This window comes from Mustela putorius, unplaced genomic scaffold (genome assembly GCF_011764305.1).
Source record: "Mustela putorius furo isolate JIRA1106 unplaced genomic scaffold, ASM1176430v1.1 tig00000281_pilon_pilon_pilon, whole genome shotgun sequence".
In the NCBI taxonomy this organism is placed as follows: domain Eukaryota; kingdom Metazoa; phylum Chordata; class Mammalia; order Carnivora; family Mustelidae; genus Mustela; species Mustela putorius.
This window is the reverse complement of record NW_025421343.1, coordinates 14,081,302-14,102,095: the sequence shown is the minus strand read 5'-3', so window position 1 is coordinate 14,102,095 and position 20,794 is coordinate 14,081,302. Positions and strand designations below refer to the sequence as shown.

The 20,794-nt window shown below is 46.6% G+C and overlaps 1 protein-coding gene across 2 annotated transcripts in view; it reads left to right on the top strand.

The window, feature by feature from the left end:
- POLR1A (RNA polymerase I subunit A) overlaps positions 1-20,794 on the top strand; it is a 70,512-nt gene that overhangs the window by 10,367 nt on the left and 39,351 nt on the right. For both annotated transcript variants that reach the window (XM_004742344.3, XM_045079110.1), the window contains exons 7-14: positions 3,356-3,442; positions 4,572-4,677; positions 4,965-5,127; positions 7,420-7,590; positions 7,746-7,868; positions 10,148-10,378; positions 15,271-15,525; positions 19,860-20,051. In XM_004742344.3, coding sequence (XP_004742401.1) covers positions 3,356-3,442; positions 4,572-4,677; positions 4,965-5,127; positions 7,420-7,590; positions 7,746-7,868; positions 10,148-10,378; positions 15,271-15,525; positions 19,860-20,051 — 1,328 coding nt within the window. The remainder of the gene's footprint in view (positions 1-3,355; positions 3,443-4,571; positions 4,678-4,964; positions 5,128-7,419; positions 7,591-7,745; positions 7,869-10,147; positions 10,379-15,270; positions 15,526-19,859; positions 20,052-20,794) is intronic.

Genomic DNA, 20,794 nt, shown 5'->3' with positions numbered 1-20,794 from the left:
GCCTGATTCCTCACCATCAGCTGTCTTCTCCCTGTAGCTTCACATGGCAGAAAGGCGCAAGGGAGCTTTCGGGGTCATTTTATAAGGGCGCCAGTCCTGGTCACGAGTGTTCTGCTCTCATGATCTTATCACCTCTCATAAGTCCCACTTCCAGTACCATCCTATGGGGGGAGGGTAGGATTTTAACACATGAAACTTGAGGGGACACAGATATTCAGACCTTTTATTTTTTATTTTTTTCACATAACTCTGAAATACTTATTGAAAGTTTATTAAAGGTCTGGGTCAGACCTTTTATTTTAGACTAATTTGAGGCTTGCAGAAGAGTGGCGAAGATAGTACAGAGAGTTCCCATGCACACTCGTCACCACGGTATACATGTCCACCATGTTAAGAAAGTTAAGAAATTAGTACGCTACCATTAAATGAACTACAGGCTTTATTTGAATTTCTCCGGATTTTCCAGTGATGTCCTTTCTATGCTCTGGGATCTAATCCCGTTTTTTAAAAAGCCTGTTTAATTTTGTTTAATGGTTAACAGTCAGCCACAAAGGTGGAGTTTTCATACACTTACCTATAAATAGCCCATAAAACAATTAAAGGTTGGGAATTGCTGCCTTAGCCCTTAGTGTGTCTTAGAAAATGTTCATGATGGAGAGCAAAGATGGTCAGAATTCTAAAAGATAACTGTTTCTTTGGAGTAAATGTCTAGCAGTTAAGTAGCCTTCCAGTGCCTTTGCCAAATGTGTTCTTCTGGAGTAACCTTTCACTGTGGCTATGAGTGTATGACAGTGCCACCCAAAATTCTGCACATTAGGAATAAAGTGACGGTGGTCTCCAGTGGTTCCAGGATTGGGATTTTAGTATTTAGCAAACATTTACTTGGTTGGCACTCAGCCTTGTGCCAACAACGGTGCCTGTGACCAAGCAGAGTACCAGGGTGGAGACCACGTGGCCTCTGCTGTCAGAAGAGGCCACAGATGACCCAGGTCAGTAACTCTAGGCAGCAGGTGATATGTTCTGAACAAGGGTCAGGCTGTGTTCCTGGCTAAAGGGAGCCAAGCATCGAGGCCTGTGCCTCTGCGGTTGGTGCAGGCCAGTGATCCCACAGGGAGCATCATAAGCTTGTGAGATTCTGCAGATACTTCCGAGGGCCCTGAGGGCCCCACAATGCGCATCAGCATTTTATAAATCTTTTTTAAAAATTTTTTTATTTTTTAAAATTTTATTTATTTTTGACAGATCACAAGTAGGCAGAGAGGCAGATGCAGAGAGGGGTGGAGGAAGCAGGTTCCCTGCTGAGCAGAGAATCCGATGCGGTGCTACATCCCAGGACCCTGAGATCATGACCTGAGGTGAAGGCAGAGTCTCAACCTACTGAGCCACCCAGGTGCCCCAGCATTTTAAAATGAGGATCCTCCGAGGCAAGACACTCCACTGCGATCCAGCCTTCCCCAAGTTCTCTGACCTCCCGATCAGCCCCTTTGTCACATAGCAGCTCATGAAGCTGAGTGAAACCCACGTCAGCAGTGTTCTGAAAGCCTACCCAGGCAGAATCCATTTTCGCTGGTTGTACAAGTGTCTTTTTCAGGAGGGCGCCGTGCAGGCTTCCTCTGATTCTGTAGCCCTGTGATTGAACAACCCCACTCTGCCTTCACAGTGAGGAAACTGCAGCAGGGCATTTCATGTACTGGGAGCTACTGGGACAGGAGCTGGGGAGTATTGACAGAGTCAACTGATCTTCCTCAGCCCTTCAAACCTATTTGAGTAGGAGAGGAAGTTCAGATTGCCATTTTCAGAAAAGCCCACAAATTGTTGTGTTTAGCTTAATGGAATTTGTGTTTTCCCACCGAAGATACATAGCTTTCTAATGCTGTGGTTATCCCTGAAGGTCAGAGCCTCTCTTCATTGCTTACCCATACTTCCTTGAATTGCATTAACTGATTGAAATACTTTGCTTTTGTAGGAACCAAAATTTTAAATGTGTAGACTCTTTGACCTAGCTATTCCACCTTTGTGACTATTTTGAGAGTTAGACATACCCACATGACAGTATTATTTAAATAGCTTAAAATGGGAAATGACTTAACACCTATCAGTAGAGACTAGTTAAATTTGGGTATATCTTTTAATTATCCAAGTTTCGTATTCCCTTAAATCTTGTGAGGACACATCCTTTGTAGATGGTAAACTTAATTGGAGAATGGGAGGTGGAATTCGAAGCTGGATTTTTATAAGTGTAGAAAAAGGCAAAAGAGTGGAATTTGGGGTGCCTGGTGGCTCAGTTGGTTAAGCGTCTGCCTTTGACTCAGGTCATGACCTCAGGGTCCTGGGGTCAAACCCCACATTGGGCTCCCTGCTCAGTGGGGGGTCTGCCTCTCCCTCTCCCTTTGCCTGCCTGCCTGCCCTACTTGTGCTTTCTTCCTCTCTCTCTCAAATAAATAAGTAAAAAGAGTAGGGTTTGTAAGTATAAATTCTTGTACAATGTTTTGAATGGGTATATTTGAGCCAGTGACTTTGTTACCTGCTGTGTGTGAGACACTGTCAGGTGCATAAAGTTGTGTGTTTTTTTTTAATCATAGCGTAACTTACAACAGTAAGAAAATTGGGATCTTCCCTGTGTCCAGTTGTAAGAGTATGGTCAGCTCAGTAGGAAACATCCTCTTGGTGGAATATCATGCAGTCACTAAAAATGTTACGTGACTACATACAGAAATGCTCACAAGAGGACACTAAACGAGCAAAGCAGTGTACAGAATAAACCCACACTTAAGATTACAGCTATCTTAGGGGCGCCTGGGTGGCTCATTCAGTTAAGCATCACACTCTTGGTTTCAGCTCAGGTAGTGATCTCCCGGTCGTGAGATCGAGCCCCGCAGCAGGCTCCACACTCAGCAGGGAGTCTGCTTGGAATTCTTTCTCTCACCCTCTCCGCCTCCTCCTCTCCTGTGCACGCATGCACTCTCACTCTCCCTAAAATAAATAAATCTTAAAAAAAAAAAAAGAAAAAAGAAAAAAGATTAAAAAACAATAATTGAAAAAGATTACAGTTACCTTAGATATCATAGAAACTAGAAGACTGGAACAAAGTATGTAGTAGTGCTAATGGAATTGTGTGTGATTTATTTTTCTTCTGTTCTCTTGGTTTTATGCAATAGTTATACTCTTTCCATTACTTTAGAAATTAGGTTAAGGGGGAAAAAAATCCAGAGCTGAGAAGAAGCTGTCCTGGAGATTGATTTTTGTGGTCAAATTGCAGGCTTGGCAGGGCGGGGAGAAAGCATTGATAAATCCCATTACAGAAGGAGTGCCTGTTATTGATTTATCGTGCTTTGATCCCCCGTCCCGGTTCTAGGAATTGAGGAAGCTCAGATGGGAAAACGAGGGTACCTGACACCCACCAGCGCCCAAGAACATCTTACCGCCCTTTGGAAGAATGAAGGTGCTGTTCCAACCTGAAAGAAATCGAAATGAGTCTCTGGGCTCTTTTATCCTGCCTTATTATTTCTGTGTTTTCAGAATTGTGATAATTATAGATTTCTACTGTATTCCGTTCATAGGTTTGGGGCTGGCTTCAGGTACATTGTCATCGACACATTCTAGAGTAGGCAAGAATATGAACTTCACGACTATTTAACTGAACCTGGTTATTAAATGACAGCTGTGGGTGGGCCTCGCTTAGTTTAACGTATTTCTAGAAGGTGTAGTGTAACTCGACTTTACTTTAAATGCCTGTTAATAACTTCTTCAGAAAAGGATTCTAAGGGAATTCCTCCTGTGATTCAAAAAATGAACTCTAACATGTCTTTTTTTTTTTTAATTAGAATTTTCCCACATTTTAATTTCCTACAAAAGAAAGTTTTCCATTTCTTGTGCATGTCTAACAAAAGCTAGGCACTGTATTTAGGCCTCCATGTCACCACCCTCAGAAAGTGCTCTTCTAGAACGCTGAAAGCTGCTACTGTGTAATGATAGGCACTTAAAAATGACAGTGCTGCTGAAGGGATAGATGATGTCAGGGAAAAAAGAGCACTCAAGTCAGTGTGATCATTTCTGCCGCAGGCCCTAACACTCGTTTTGTCTGCAGCTTCCTTGTAAGTTCACTGGAAACTTAAAATACAGCTTTGATCCACAAAAATGATGCCTCCTTGGTAGCATCTATATGGAGGGTTTTTTGTTTTGTTTTATTTTTAAGAAGACTAACTTTTTAAAATTGATTTTCCCTATTTCAGATACTTTTTTTATAGTTATCAAAGCTTAGTGTGCGTGTGTGTGTGTGTGTGTATAAGTCCAGGAGAGTAGTGAGAAACAAGAGGAGGTTTTCATTCCCCATCCTAGTCCATCTCAGCCCCTCTTCGGCACCTGTCCTTAAACCACCATCTCACCTGTGTATGGGTTCCCAACACACAAAGGCTATTTTTTGCTTGTGTTTAGAAAGAAAAATATGATTCTACTCTACCTATTACCACGTGTTGTTTTTCTTTTTCGTCACCCAGTAGAATTTTAGTGGTCCTTCATCCCTGCCCTCACACATAGATGTAAATGTTCCTTTTGGTTAATTTCAAATGCAGGATTCTTTCTGAATTACCTTTTTTCGGGACTGGAAGATGTCGATGTGGAGTCTAGATTCAATCCCAGTATGTTCTTTTTGGATTTCCTGGTGGTACCACCCTCAAGGTAATGCCCTTTAATTAGCTTTGTTTCACTGGAAAAGGCTTACAGAGCGATGGAATAATGACCCCTGGGAGAGGCTTGGAGGGCGTACTGCACCAAGAAGCCAAGCAGCGGTTCCATACCCGGGTTGCCCGTGGGTGGGAGTGTTCGTCCTGACTGCAGTGGGAATGTTGGCTGGATTCTGAGTGTGGTGGGTTGTGAGTAGCTTATAGCAGGGATGGGCAAGAGGCTGAAGAACCTGACACTTCCCTCATGCTCAGCGGTCCTTGATTCCCTGTGTCCCCCTGCAGGTATCGCCCTGTCAATCGGCTGGGGGACCAGATGTTTACCAACGGCCAGACGGTGAACTTGCAGGCTGTCATGAAGGATATGGTTTTGATCCGAAAACTTCTGGCACTGATGGCCCAAGAACAGGAGCTGCCGTGTGAGGTGGCAGCACCTGCCAAGGATGAGGTCAGGGCCACCTTGGAGCTGATGTCATCAGCCTGTCTGCTTCATTCTGAGGCCCGCAGGGCTGATGCAGAACGCTGGGGGTGCAGGGAGCTGCTGGTTGGGAATTCTGTACAGTTGTGTGCGAGCGTCATTTGGGGAACCTAAGTAATGTCGGGAGAAAGCATGATACGAGCATAGGAAGATCTAGGTCCTGCCGCAGTGACCTTTGTTGAGTTGCTTAGTTTCATGGGCCTGTCTCCACTGTAAAATGTGTAGGGTTAGTGGTAAGATTTTACATATAGGCAGTTCTGGGCCACCTGCCTTCGCTGGCGGTGAATGGCAACTCCGGAAAGAGGAGTCTGCATCCTTGGGCTCTAAGAATGTCCCTTTTGGGTACAGTACCAGAGCCTGAGTCATCCAGCTCTGTTTTGGGCTCATTAAGACCTCTAGCATTGGGTTCAGGAGGGCACTATTGTCAATTCTAGGAATTTCCCGGAATAGGATTGTCCTATTTGAGGCCTCAGCTTCCTTTTCAGTAAATGATAGCGTGGGATCAGTCTTCCCGTTTCAGCCAACTTTCTGAGTCCCTTCAGTGTGCCAGGTCCTCAGTGGGTATAAAGATGAATCAGTGGTATAAAGATGAATCAGCCTTCAGTGGACTGGGCTCTGGGGCTTCCTTCCAGCTGCCGGCAGCAGTTCCGCTGGGAGCCAGGCCTATCACCAGGTGGCGCCACTGTCCGCCTGGACCCGTACTCTGCTCTGCACTGTCTTTGCTTTTTGCTAAAGTTTTCTGGTCTGTCCAGGTAGTGTGCTTTCAAAAACCTTCAGTCTAAGAGAAATGTGCCAGCTGTAGGCCCTGGCCCCATTTGGGGGGAAGGTCATAGGATAGCCAGGACCCATGAACAGGGCTGAGAACTTTTATTTTGATGCTCCTTGGAAATAGAGCCCTCTCACAGGTCTCATTACAAGGGTAGTCACATAGCCCTGAGCCGGTAATGTCATAAGCAGTGATTTAGGCCGACAAGATCTCTATTGTCAAAGAAGTGACCGTCTCTTCCTGTGAGTCTCCCCTTGCAGAGAGAAAATGCATCTGTCCTCCCTATAACTAAGGAAGACCTCTCTTTTTCCTCAGGGTTGAGGACAAAGGCACTGTACTAGTGGTTTTCATGGCACTCTTATTTACCAGATCTTCACCCCTCCCCCTGGACTTCCCCCAACACACTGACAGGTTTCTTCTCTCATCTCACTCACACTGGGGGCCTCTAACTCCTGTATCATAGCCAGCCAGATGTGGCTAGTTAGTGGCCACACAATGTCAGTAGATGGTGCTATTGTAAGGCAGGTTAGTGGGGAGGCAGAGAGAGAAGAGGAGGCAGAGCCGGGGACAGAAATAATTAAAAGGGTTGGTTAAATATTCCAGGGAGGCCTGGATTTCAGCCAGTCCCTTGACATATTTCAGTTGGGAACCCACATTTTATTTGATAACATACAAAATAGTATGTCAGCGTTTTTCCTTTTAAAAAAGTTAATCCACTTGTGTTTTCATAAGTGCTTTGGATTAAGTTTTTCCAAAACCATAAATAAAGGTGAAATTCCATGCGAGAATCAGTTATCTGGTGGGGTAATAGAGCTTCATGAAGCGTATAGATAGAGGGAGAATTTCTAGGGTGGCCTAAAGAATTAGATGGTAAGGGACTTCAGCAGCTGCTGCTGGCACACCCTTCCATTACTTTCTTGGCTTACACGTTTCAGTGAAACAAGCTACCGTGTTGGAGAAGCCCACAAAGCACATAATTGCAGGTGGTCTCTGGGCAATAGCCTACTAGGACCTGAGGCCCCCAGTCCAGCAGCTCGGGGAATTGCACCCTGCCAACAACCATGTGACCTTAGAGATGGATCCTTCCCAGCTGAAGCTTCAGATGGGACCCTAGTTCAGGCTGACTCCTTTGTTACAGCCTAGGAGAGACTGAAGCAGAGAACCCAGTTGAGCTGTACCCAGATTCCTGACTTGGAGAAACTGTGAAGTAATAAATGTGTATTGGTTTAAAAAAAAAAGGAGCTTGCTTACAAAATTGAGTTCATTTTACTTTCCAAAAAGGACTGGTAAATGTGTAAAAGGCCAAATGTTTTCTTGATAGAAACTGAGAAGATTGATTTATTAGTGCTTTTGCCACTGATCTGTCAGGTTCAAGAGACATGAAGGCAGACTCCAGAGCTCATCAATTGTCAGAGAGGAAGGAAGAAAAAAAAAACCAAGCTTAGCTTTTCTGAGGTTTTTCCATTGTGCCTATTTTCTTGGTTGTGTTTTGCCAGGAAAAAGACTCTTCTATTGTTCTGGACCGATCCTTTTTGAGTTTGCTTCCAGGCCAGTCCCTCACAGACAAACTTTACAACATTTGGATTCGTCTTCAGAGCCATGTAAATATTGTGTTTGATAGTGAGATGGACAAATTAATGATGGAAAAGTATCCTGGCATCAGACAGGTGAGAAGAAAGTTGGATCCCCATTGTGAGGTGGAGGGGTTAAATAATAAACATACTTTTATCAAAACAAGAAAATAATAAATATATTTGACTCTTTTTCCTTTCTTTCTTTTTTTCCTTAACGATGCTTTCTGTGGATTTTTTCCTGCATAAAGATCCTGGAGAAGAAGGATGGCTTATTCCGAAAGCACATGATGGGGAAGCGAGTAGACTACGCGGCCCGCTCAGTCATCTGCCCAGACATGTACATTAACACCAACGAAATTGGAATTCCCATGGTGTGTGTGGAGGGGCCTCCTCAGCTACTGTCGGGTGGCAGATGGGAATGTTGAAGACTGGGGAGAAGGGGTACAGCAGACTGTGGTGGCTTGGGTGGGGACTTTATGCTTTTTCCCAAACAAGCCATTTAGAGGGAGCACAAGGCTGTGTGATGGTGTTGGTTTCACTCCTTTCCAAGTCTCCAAACACCTGCCTCCAAGAAAGACGCACTTCCTGGTGGGCAAGCAGGGAGCTGACTGCACGGTGGTCCACATCCTTGGCCTGTGTGTCTCCCCCGCAACTTCTCAAAGCCAAGTCCAAACCTTCCTGGTCAAATCGAGTGTATGACAGAGATGAGGAAGAGGGAAATGGGGATTTGCCCCCCATGCACTTGCCTGGCATTAGGAGTCAGGAATGTGTACTCTTCGTTGCCAGGCCCAGGAAAGGGAGAGAGCCCCCCCGCCCCAAAGAGGGCTGTGTGCGTGTCCTCCATCCTCCCAGTTCCTCCGGGGTAAGCGGTTTGCCCCATCCACCCATTAGAGTCTCCTCAGGGAGCCGGCCTCCTCCTCTCACTTCCCCACCCGTCCAAGCTGTGGTGCTCATTAGCACCAGTGCTTTAATCGGCTTCCTCCTTAATGGACCTTGAGGCCAGAAATATGAAGATGGTTTAATTCCCTCTGTGGAGAGTCTCATTTCCTCGTACGCTGCCCCCTCTGCTGCTCTCAGGGGAGCGCTGGTAATGAGCGGAGCTCAAGTGTCCTGATGGCCTCCGGCATGGCCACTGCCTCATCTCTCTGGGGCACACTTGGCTCCCTAGGCAAGGACACAAATGTGAGAGGAGTCAAAGAAAGCCTAGCCCTGTGTCCATCGCCTCCTAGAACCATAGGTCTTTCCACCTAGAAGCTGGGTCAGGTGGCAGAGAAAGGCCTTGTGAAGCTCAGTGGTGACCTTCCTAAGTCTGAAGCCCTGGGAGGAGAGGGCCATTTACTGGCATTTATTGCTTTCTCCATACCGAAGGCATGGGCTACCCCCGCAGGCTTTGGCTTCACAGATGCCTAAAACATCCCAGCTTTGGGAGAGACTGTAGGTGCTGCCTCCTCTTTTTACCTTCAAGGGTGCCAGACCTCCCTTTCTTGGATCTGGTTTCATTTTATAATGGCTGATCCTAAGGAGGGACTCTAGAGTTACTCCTCTGCCCACCCCTAGTCTGTTCTAGGTCTCAGGGTCATCGTGGCCGGGGGGTGGTACTCACAGGATGGCTGTGAGACTATCTCTTGGTCCCTTGTGGCACACACTTCCCGGAGAGCACTGTGGAGAGGTGTTATGGGAGTAAGGAGCTGAAGTGAAGTTTGGCAAATTAAGCTAGAGTTGAGCAGTGAACCAGACAGACTAGAGTGTCCCCTGAGAAGCTCACGTTCCAGTGGTGGAGACGAATAAACAAATACATAGGAGCATAAACCCTCTGTCAGGCAGTGGTCAGTGCATTAGCAAAACTGGGGCAGGTGACGGGGAAAGGGAGTGCCGGCTGGGATGGCAGGTAAGGCCTTTTGCCGTGGCACCCAAGCAGAGACCTGGACAGAATCCAGCCAGGTTCTTTACGTCAGACTCCTCAGAGGCTCTGATGTAGTTAAGTGCATTTGGAAGCATCAGAGGGTTTGTGATATTCAGCAGCTTAGAAACTCACTTAACCAGGGAACTCGTTTTTCTTGGAGTATATTGCAGGTCTAGCATTAAGTAGAACGCTGCATCTTACCGTGTATCAGGAGACCGAATCGGTTTCATCTCAAGCGCCACCTTGATCACAGAGGCAGCCGAAACTGCCGGGTAGAGGCTCTGATGCCGTGTCTGGACTCCGGGCAAGGGCCAGGATCACTTAGAGAGGTCTGCAGGAGTGGGCAAGGCTGCAGTGTGGTACTTGAGGGGTGGTATTGGCCACCTCTCTCAACCTGGTGTCCCATTCTGTGTTCCCTGTGGGGACTATGAATTGATCAGTGGGTGAGGAAATGATGAAGTTTTAAAACAGGATACCGACATTCCAGTGTGGACACTGAAACACTCAGGTTATTCTCTTCAGACAGACTGCTAGGAAAGGAGGCCCATTCTCTATTCTCTAAAGACCTTAAGTCTAGAAAAATGGCTCTGTGGATGACAGGATGTTGCTTTCTCCCCAAAGGACCTTCGTGGCAAGGATAGCACCTCCGTGTCTTGGGGAAGAAGTCGCACAGCCTGTTGAATCAGATTTTGAATCCAAATCATCTTCTTTGCCTCCTCTGAATTTTCATATCCACTCCATTTCCAGGTGTTTGCCACAAAACTGACCTACCCTCAGCCAGTCACCCCCTGGAATGTTCAGGAACTGAGGCAAGCCGTCATCAATGGCCCCAATGTGCACCCAGGAGCCTCCATGGTCATCAACGAGGACGGCAGCCGCACAGCCCTGAGTGCCGTTGACCTGACCCAGCGGGAAGCCGTGGCCAAACAGCTCCTGACACCAGCCACGGGGGCACCTAAGCCCCAGGGGACAAAAATTGTGAGTATTGGGCTGATTTGATGAGGGTCTCTCCTATGACTGCAGATCACATGTGCTGATCCCCAGATGAAGCTTTCTTCCCATGTGGGTGTTTCTTCATGGCTTCATTGTGCTTGCTTTACCTCCCCAGCTGGAGCTGGAGTTCCCAGGATCTTGACCCCATGATTAAATTCACTTGGCTCTTCCATGTCATGCAGCACAGTGCTGGGTTACCCATCCAAGGTTTGAGAAATGCTCTCTAATAATAACTCAGTTATGATCCTGGGGCAGGCAACTTTGCTGTCTTTAAGCAAGGCGAATCAAAGATGGTTCTCAGATCATCAGCTGTAGCATCCCTAGAGCTTGTGAGAAATGCACATTTAGCCTCTCCTCCCCACCCCCTGCAAAATGGATTAGAACTCTCTGGGAATGGGGCCCAGGAATCTGGGCTTTAAAAGCACTTTGGGGGGTTTCTTTACATGCTAGCATTGGAGGACTGCCCTAAAGGAAGTGTCCTGTGTGGTCTGTCCGTGATGACTGATAACCCACAGGTTGCATCTGATGCCTCATTTTCTGGCAATTGCTGGTGGCTGCCCATGGGACAGTGTTAAGGGATCCTAAGCCTTCGCTGTGCTCCACTGGAAAGAGTACATGATTGATGAGCTGGGGGTGTGAAATCGGTGGGTGAGCTCATTTGTGTCCTGTTAAAGATGGCCATTTATATGGGGGGCCGTGGGGGAAGCAGAACAAATGACCCCTAGCCAGCCAGTAGCAGCAGAAGTTGTTGAGGTGAAATGGATTTTTATTCAGGTTTGGTTGGTGGGTGAGTACACGGTGTCGGGCTGACTGAGTGCATTTTCCTCAGCACGGTTTCCTCTGCACCTTTGTTCAACATCTCCTTGCGTTCTGACTTGGGCACGCCAAGTGGTAGATCAAGATGTTCTTCCGTAATGAGTCCGAGCTCTGCAGAGTCTCTCTCAGCCTGGAAGTAGCTTCGGAGGAGGAACAGAGAGGATTAGGGCCATGTCCTGGGAAAGGTGGGGGTGTGGGACTTAAGGGCCGGAGAGTTAGAAAAATGGGATTTTCAGAATGTTAAACTCTGAGCACAAAGTACAATGGAGAGAAAGATAGGGGACTCATTGGGGCTGAAATGCGGGAGCAGGAGGAAGGCAGGGAGGACTGGGGAAGCTGAGGGAGAAGAGAGTGGGGGTCTGAGCCTCCTCATTTGACATCTGCATTTGTTTCCCACACAGGGTTGTGGGGCTCTTCCAGGTCAAGATTAGTCCCTGGGTATCTTTAGCTCTCGAAGGGGCACTTGTTAGATGCTTGTGAAGTTAAATGTGAAGTTTGAGAAGAGTGAGGAAACCGCAGGAAGGTGCATCTGAGTTGTCCTAGTGAAGGTCACTGGTGACGCAGGAAAGCAGTCTGAACAGTGGGAGGAGTCAGGTCCCTCTCATGAGGAGCTCTTATGAGGCAGCGAAGCCTGGAGCTAAAGGCATTTGAAAGAAAAGCAGAATGATCCTGGGTTTCTGATGTAATTGGGACGTGGGGATGAGGCAAATGCAAGGAGAACTTCACATGGCCTTAGTTGCGTCTGTAGGGTCGGAGGTGAGTGGAAATCCAGGGCTTAGGAGAGGAAAGGTTGGCCCGCTGCCCCACGTGGCTCAGTGCCTGGGAAGTGTCTGAAAAGAGTTCTGGGCAGCAGCAAGGTCGAATGTGGTCGGCTGTGTCGCTGCTCTTCCAACCTAAGTTCCAGCCCTGGGAACACTGTCCCTGCTTTCTCCTCCTGCCTCACCTCTCAGCTTGCCCCCCACACTCTAGCTGGCCCCCGTAGGGGCCGTGCGCCTGTGCATTTGTGTCCCCATCTGGATCTCTTTGCCCTCCCTGTCTCCCTGGCCAACCTTTGCTAGTCCTTCAGGTCTCTGTGAAGCCCTCATCCTCTAGGGTAGGGGTCTGTGAACTTCTCCAGCGAAGGGCCAGGTAGTAAATATTTTAGGCTCTGATGCAGCTGATGAAGCCTGCGTTTGTAGTGTTGGAGCCCCCATGGGCAGTGCACAAATGAATGGGCCTGGCCGTGTGCCCGGAAGACACTGGTTCCGAAAGCAGGTGTCCCACTTGTGTGCTGTAGTTTGCCACTCTCAAAACTTGTATGAGGTCCCCATTGTGTTCCCTCCACACCCTCGGCCTTTCCCAGCACCTTGTTATTTTCACTGCGTTGTGTTGTCACAGTGCGTGCACCCATTCATCCTCCCTCCAGTTGCTAAACACCATGAGGGCGCAGGCTAGGTGTTCTGCTCAGCTCCCGATATGGAGGAGGTGCTCAGGGCACCCCCGTGGGGTAGATGGATCCAGGCTGAGGTGTAGGAGGCTCTGAGGTCGGAAGGCCATGTTAGACCTGGTAATCCCAGGGGCAAAGACAGGAAGGGACTTCATGAGGGAAAAGCGGTTTTTACATCAGGACCTAGGGACTAAGGATGATTATTTTTATTTTCCAAAATCTTAATAACATTACACACAGTGCTTACTTATGTAATCACATGCACGTGTACTTCTAATTTATTTGTATTTTTAAAAGACTTTGGTTAACGTGTTGCCTGTAGGTTGGCACCAGCCCAAAGGCTGGAGGACATGAGCAGGAGGGAGAGAGCCGGGTCCCCGGAAGGACACACCGCAGGTTAAGCAGGAAGGGAAAGGATGACTGACAGGACCCGTTTCCCCTGGGAGGTGTGAAACCTCTGTCCCTTCCTCTGGGCCTTGTAAGTCAGGAGGAGGTGGCCAGGACGGCTGAGTCTCATTTCCCAGCGCAGCAGCCTGCCAGAAGCCGATCTTTGGCTCTGCAAACTCTGACCCGGGCACTGGGGCATGCTAATTTTCACTGCAGTATTTATTTAGAGAGCAAAGAAAGGAAGGGCCTCAGGTTTGGGTTGGCGAGGGGAGCTCCCCGTGCTCCAGGGCTTCTGTTTGGATTGGCCGCTGACTGCTAGACTGGCCTGCGTGCCTTCCCAGCTGTGGGGTTTGCTTATGCTGGAGGATGTCTCGAATTTACGAGACTCAAATCCGAGGTCCATCCTGGAGTTTTGGGCCTGGGCCACAGGTCTGGGCAGTTTCTCCCTGGAGAGGCTAAAGAAATAAGACCTTGAAAGTCAGCTCAGGCTCTGTGACGTGCCCTGGGCAGACCCTCATGGGAGTCCACAGGAGTTCAGGTCTCCTTGGAAACATGGATGTGGGAGCAGAGAGGGGTAGGTTTGAACTCCTTGGGGAGCAGCAAGATTGCCTCATTGCTAAGTGCTTTTAGGACTGCATTTTAGAATTCCAGTGTTTTGCTCCCTGCTTCCCTGACCTGGAGGAAACTTTCAACTCGGGGGGTGGGTGGGTGGGGTGGAGGTGTGTGTGTGTGTGTGCCTCTCTCTGTGGCTGCCTTTTTGGTTCAGCTCCATAAATATGGGCAACACAAGAAGAGACCAGACTTGGAAAATTTGTTATTCCCAGCTTGTTGCCTGCTGTGATTTGGAGGAACTTAAGCAAGAGGGGTCAGACCAGGCCCCATAACTGCTCTGGGCTGCTCAGGGGGCCTGCAGAATCATTGGGCAGCAGCTGCCTTCGTGTGTTCGCTTTTTATTTAATTATTTATTTTTTAAAAGATTTTTTTATTTATTTGTTTGACAGATAGAGATCACAGGTAGGCAGAGAGAGAGAGAGAAGGAAGCAGGTTCCCTGCCGAGCAGAGAGCCCAATGTGGGGCTCGATCCCAGGACCCTGGAACCATGACCTGAGCCGAAGGCAGAGGCCTTAACCCACTGAGCCACCCAGGCGCCCCGTGTGTTCGCTTTTTAAAATAGCATTCATGTTCATCATTTAGGAAGCGTGGTAGTTGATACAAGGGGAATTGAAGGGCAGAATGAGGCTTAATGAGCCTTCCACTCAAGTCAGCCTTTTCCCTGATGGATATAAATACATATGAGTGGCGTTGGGTTTTCATTCGCCTCATCCTGTCACCCTAGATGGCACGTGGATTTTTTGTTGGTGGTATTGTTTTACTGGAATACGTTATTGCCATCACTTTGCGACTAGTATAGATTTAACTCCGGTTTTTTCATCATTGCATAACATTCCATAGTGTGTATATGTACATAGTGTGTATATGCCCTTGCCGCTTCCGTGGGACAGCCCGAGTTAGTCCAGGTTTTTCCACTGTATACAATGCTGCCTAATCATACATCTTTGTGTGACCTTACATTGCCACTTTTTTCCTTCTGAAATGCCAAAAGCAAATGAGTTTTAAATGTTCTTGAATCTGTTGTCAGATGGCTTTCCCAAAAGACTGTGGCAATTTAAATTTCTTATTAATGTCTTAAGTGCAAAAAAAGGTCTTCAGAAGGCATTGAACTGGGAGTCAGAGCCCTGTGTTCCGGTGCTGGCTCTACCATTTGAGTTTGGGTGAGGTCATTCTAAAACGTGGGATTTGCATTTAGGAGCATGTACCCACGTGGGACTGTGGGTCTGCCCACAGACCCAGAGGTCTGCCAGGCCTTTTCAGACTAGGGGCTTCACAGTTAAACGTGCAGATGCGCTGTCTTCACATGTGTCCATTTGTCTCCCAAGACCAATAGCCAGAGGAATCTAAGAGTCTAGAAAGGCCATGTGTCTCCGAAGAAGACAGAGACTCCTAGACAGAGGTCTGGAGGTTCCTCTCTTTCTTGTATCTCTGAGCCCAGAGCCAGGATCAGGGCAAAGCTGGGCTCATAGCTATTTCTCAGAGATTTCTAGGGCCTCATTCCAGACTAAAAATGCCCCTTTGATTTGGTTGACTAAAACATGAGATGGACAGAAGTCACACGCACAGCAGGCTGAGGTGAGCCCTGGGACACTGAAGTTGTCACTGACCAGCCCCATTTCCTCTGTTCTGCCTGCAGGTGTGCCGGCATGTGAAGAATGGGGACATCCTCCTGCTGAACCGACAGCCCACCCTGCACAGACCCTCTATCCAGGCACACCATGCCCGCATCCTGCCAGAAGAGAAAGTCCTGCGGCTCCACTATGCCAACTGCAAGGCGTATAATGCTGACTTCGATGGAGACGAGATGAATGCCCACTTCCCCCAGAGTGAACTGGGCCGGGCTGAGGCCTATGTCCTGGCCTGCACAGATCAGCAGTACCTAGTCCCCAAGGTAGGTCTGACCTTGAGGCCATTCCGTGGTCATTGCACAACTTGCCACTTCATGTCTGGGCTCTTGCCAGCTTCTGGGGTCAGTGGGTAGCTCTAGGGTCAGGGGCCCATGGAATGGAGGGTTCTGGCTTCTTCCAGGTGAGGTTTTCGGCTCTCTGGCTGCTCAGAGGGTAGCAACCAGTAGCTGTGTAATAGGTCTTATCTTCTGGACTTATGTTTGGATTCTGAAATGTATTAGCCACTGGCAAGCATTAGCATCCCAGCAGTGATGGTCCTCCTGACCCCCAGATGACTTTGATCCTTTGAGTTCTGACAAGCATGAGTTTTAAGAGACAACTTAATCGCGAAGGCCCACAGTGAGATCCCTCTAGCCCATAAAAGTGTCTTCTCTTTGAATGCCTTCCTTCTCTCTCTGAGGTTGGTCCTTAAAAGCAGACGCATGTGGTCATGGCTGTCCGGTGGGGTATGTGGGAAGGATTCAGCTTCCTTCCGCCTTGCCTGGCCAACTGACCCATTCTGTTAAGTGGCAGGGGCCTGAGTCATCCAGTGTTCATGAGAACAACGGAGTCGGGATAGAGCCAGGCTGCAGGAAATAGAATAGAGGATGTTCCAGACATCACTTACTCCTCACTACCCATCCTAAGGCCTGGGGCCTTTCAAATTATCAGCCGTTTGCATCACAGTGATTCACAGTTATACATCATTCACTTGGTTTGTGCTGGAATGTGAAAGAACCAGTAGTAATAGTGACATGGAGTTATGGCTGCCATTTCCCAAGGACTTCGTCTAGCAAAGTACTTGGAGGGCTTCCCCTTTCACCGTCACGCAGCCGTTGGAGTAGGTGCTGTTGGTGTCCATGTTTACACATGAAGAAGACGAAAGGGCACTGAACTTGCAGCAGGACCCTGCTGAGAAGCCAGAGAAAGTTACAGGGAGCTCCCAGCTCCTCGGGGCTTTGCTGCTTTCCACCTCCGTGGGTCTTGCCCCGCTTCTGCAGAAGAAATGGGACTTCTCCACACAGGCGAGCATGGGAAGCTGCTGTTTGAGTTTAACTCTCATTCCCTTCTCTGCCCACTTCAGCCAGCACTGGATTAGTGAAGGGGCTAAAGTAGGAAGGAGGGTTGAAAGGCCCACTGAGGTCCCTTGGAAGTTAGAATAATAATTTTAGTAATTGAAAATTGATTTTTTGCCTTTTCATGCAAATAAGAGTTGTGGCTGTCTTTGAGGCCGCAGGAAAAGCCACCACCCATGGAGCACTCACCGAGCAGCGGGCTTTGCTCTAAGCTGTTTGCAGACATTCTCTTAGCCCTCCCAACAACCTGGTGAGATAGGTACAACTTTCAGAGGAGGAAACACAGGGGAGTGACTTGCTAGCCAGCGATGAGGCAGGAACTTGAACCTAGCACCTTTGACTCCCATGTCCATGCACATCATGGGTCATTACTTTCACTTACTAGGCAAGGTGGGGGATGAGGCCACGTGGCAGTAAGTAGCTGCCAGGACCGAACTGGCTCTCTGACTTGAGAGGCAGGGCCTCATTTCCCCACGGGAGACACTACCAGGAAGTGCCAGATAGTTTGCTTGTGGCACTGGACACAGGGGGAGTTGGAATGGGGATTTGGGGTGCTCTGAGGTTCTCAGACCAATGAACCTGAATGTTCCGTACTTCATTTTGATTGAATAAAGTCCTACAAGGACTTCATGCTTACACCATGTCTTTCAAAGGGCTAAGCTGTTTAAATCCAGATGTGCCCCAGCATATGTTTGCCTACGCATGGATTTTAGGTCAAGAGATAGGCAGAACACAGATAAATAAGCTTACATCAATGGATTACATTCTTGGGGGAAAGAAACTTCCAAGGGGTGACCCAAGTGTTCACTTCACTTTCCATCAGTTTTCTTTAGTCAGAGGCACAGAGCTCTTGATTCTTGATAAATTTCATTTAATCCTTAGTGTAAATGCCAAGACATGGGTTCTTTTTTTGCTCATGTTTATAAAAATGCAACATGTCTTAAACTACTTTGGAGATAAAGTCCTAAGAGAATAGGAACTGGCTTTGTTAAATTAGGAAAAGTCATTTTTTGGGAGAGAGGGGGTAATTTTTTCCCTTATTTCCATTTCCTTTTGTTTATTAATCTATTTCTTCTGTTTCCAGGTTCTGTTCCTTGATTAACTGTAGTACCCGATTAAAGTACATTTTATTTTATTGTTTATGTGGTTAGTAGAGCTGCATGTTATTTTCTTACTTAAAATAGGAAGTAAATGATACCAGTTCTTTCTTTCCTGAGAAAACAGTTAAACTTTTCATTGATGTGTTTCTTTGTGGGGTTTTTTCTTCTGTTTTTTTTTTTGTATTTTTTGAGGGCCATTCCCTTGTGGAAAGTGTTGGTTCGTTTTTTTTTTTGGGGGGGGGGGTTCCCCCTAACAAGATTTGAGAGTCTCCTGGCTCCATCCACTTAGCCAGAAAATTCAAGTCCCAGAATACTCTAATTCTCAAAGCATCCTGACCAAAGGCATTAATTGTAATGTCATTTTGCTGTGATATTAGGTGGAATAGGATAGCTAACAATTATCTGGGTTTTTGATTGAGAGATGGTCTTTCTGATCCTAAGCAGAATTTGGGAAATCCAGAATTATAAGTAGGCCTTTAGTAAATTGCTTTAATCAGCATTCCTCCCTACGATTCATGATTATTGCATTGAAAGCAATTTAGCCATGAAGGTGATTTTCTAGTCGTGGAAAAATCTGGATGGAGAGAAGGGAAGGCACTGAATAGATCATATAACTTGTAATTATGTTCTTTAAAGGAAGAAAACAGAAAGAAAAATCTATATCTGCCCCCAAAGACTGTGGGATGAGGCAAATACATAAAACTGGTTTGGGTTACCCACCCCCCCGCAAAAACCAAGCAAAATAAGACCTTGTCTTTGGAACAAGATGCAGAGTATAATTTTTTATTTATGTTCTTAACTCAAAGCCTTCGTAAGAGAGGTTGTATGCACCATCTGACCTTGCTCTGTCTATTCAGCCCATCTGTAATAATTGTCTTTGAGTTCATGTAGAGCCCATTGCCACAGTATGTACGCTATTTGACAAGCATCCTTTTTATCCTTTGAATTAGTACATGTGGTTACATTCCTGGCACTTCTCCACAGCTGCATCTGTGAGTTCCTTTAGCCTTAGTTATGAAACCTGGCCATAACATTGGATAGCATTTAACGAGTAATCAAATGATAACCATCTTTAGATCCCAGGCACAGATTTTTCTCAAGTTCCCATCAACACTGCAAAGTTTGCAAACACTGCTGCTTAGAGCATGTCAGTGGGCACAGCTATTTTTACATTAGTGTGCCTTACGTTGCCATGAACACAGACCTCCAGATAAGCTGCAGGAGACTGGGGCTCAGAAAGTCTCTAAAAAGTTCCAAATGAGGTGAACGTACTGGGGCTTACATTAAAGCCCTTGTCTGGGCATCTGGTAGATAACAGCCTTTATTAAAGGCCCCGCCATGAGCATGTGCTGCATTGTAAAGAGACACATTCTTTTCTTCCGTAGTCAGGCACAGCAAGGCCTCTCAACCCTCTTGAGGTTCCTCTGGTTGAACCCCTACCCCTTAGAGAGCTGACACTTACATCAGTAATACTCAGAGTTCTTACTGCCCCCTGAAAAATCCTTCTGACCATCCCCCTACCTCTAATCTATATGATGACCCATCTGTTATTTTCTTCCAAGATATTAAAAATTCTTTGCGATAATGTAGTTGTCCAGTCATTTGCTGACTATCTAGTTCTTCCTCACCATAAAGGATCATATCTGGCCCACTAGAGTAGACTGGAGGGCTAACCCAAATGTCTGGGCGTATAGTATTCTCTCAATAAATATTTACTGAATGGATGACTGATTTAGAGGAAAACCAGGCCAGAAATGTGTGAAAAATACTAAAGCATAAAACCAAAATATAAAAGCAAGAACATAGCAAACTGTAGTGAGGCCAAATTTATGCAAAAATGCCAAAAATAACACTGGAGTAACTAGAACCAGATGGGGTTATGGAAAGAAGGCGTGGGGAACTGGACGAGTTGGAGCTGTTTTGATCTAGAACAGTGGGCATATGGTAAAGGGGGAAGCTGGTCAGGAAGCCCAGGTCATGTGCTTTGGGAGGCAGTTTGCTCTCCAGATGGGAGGCTCAAGCCCGGGGCCTAGTGAGGCTGTGGGCAGGACAATATAGGAGTGGAGGGGAGCGCTGTTGTTGGTACATGGCTTCCAAGCGGATGATTAGGAATTAGAATGTAATTTCACATTTGCCTTCTTTCTTACCTGTTCTGGTTTGCAGGATGGCCAACCATTGGCAGGGTTGATCCAAGATCACATGGTTTCGGGCGCAAACATGACCATTCGAGGTTGCTTTTTCACTCGGGAGCAGTACATGGAGCTGCTATACCGAGGACTCACAGACAAGGTGGGGCGTGTGAAGCTCTTTCCTCCTGCCATCCTGAAGCCCTTTCCACTGTGGACAGGAAAACAGGTAATTGGGAGAAATTTAAAAAAAGGAAACAGGCCACTCGTGTAAAAGATTTCATTCCCAATAGAGTCCAGACGTAGAGAAACGGCAAATCAGATGTTCTGGAACTAAACCCAAGGTATACCTGTATGATCTGTATGACTTTCTCTTTGGTGGGCTTACTGAGTCTGGGTGGTTTCAGGGGAGTGTCTGCTAAGAGTGGACTGCATAGTGTCTGTCCTCGATGTCCTCATAATGCAGATACAGTGGGAAGAGGTGCTGGTATTGGTGGCAGTAGTAGTAATTTTTTTGTTGGGAGGGGCTGAGTACCTTACTGTAGCTCTGTAGATCTGTTACGTTATGTGGTCCTCACAGCCAGCCCATATATATATATACTATATATATATATATATATATATATATATACTCAGTAGTTTTTTAAGTCTGCGCACCTGCGGCCTGACATGGTACATATATATATTATATATATATGTAGTATATATATATATATATATATATATATATATAAAAGGGATAATAATGGTCTTCACAGCACGGGCTGTGAGGACTACATAACGTAACAGATAATAATTAATTAGTATATATATATACTTATTACTGTATATATACAGTAACATAGTATATATAATATAGTATATACAGTAATATAGTGTATATATACTTATTGCTGTATATATACTCTGTGTTTGTGTGTGTGTGTGTGTATATATAGTATAATATACTATTATTATAGTAGACGAGGGTAC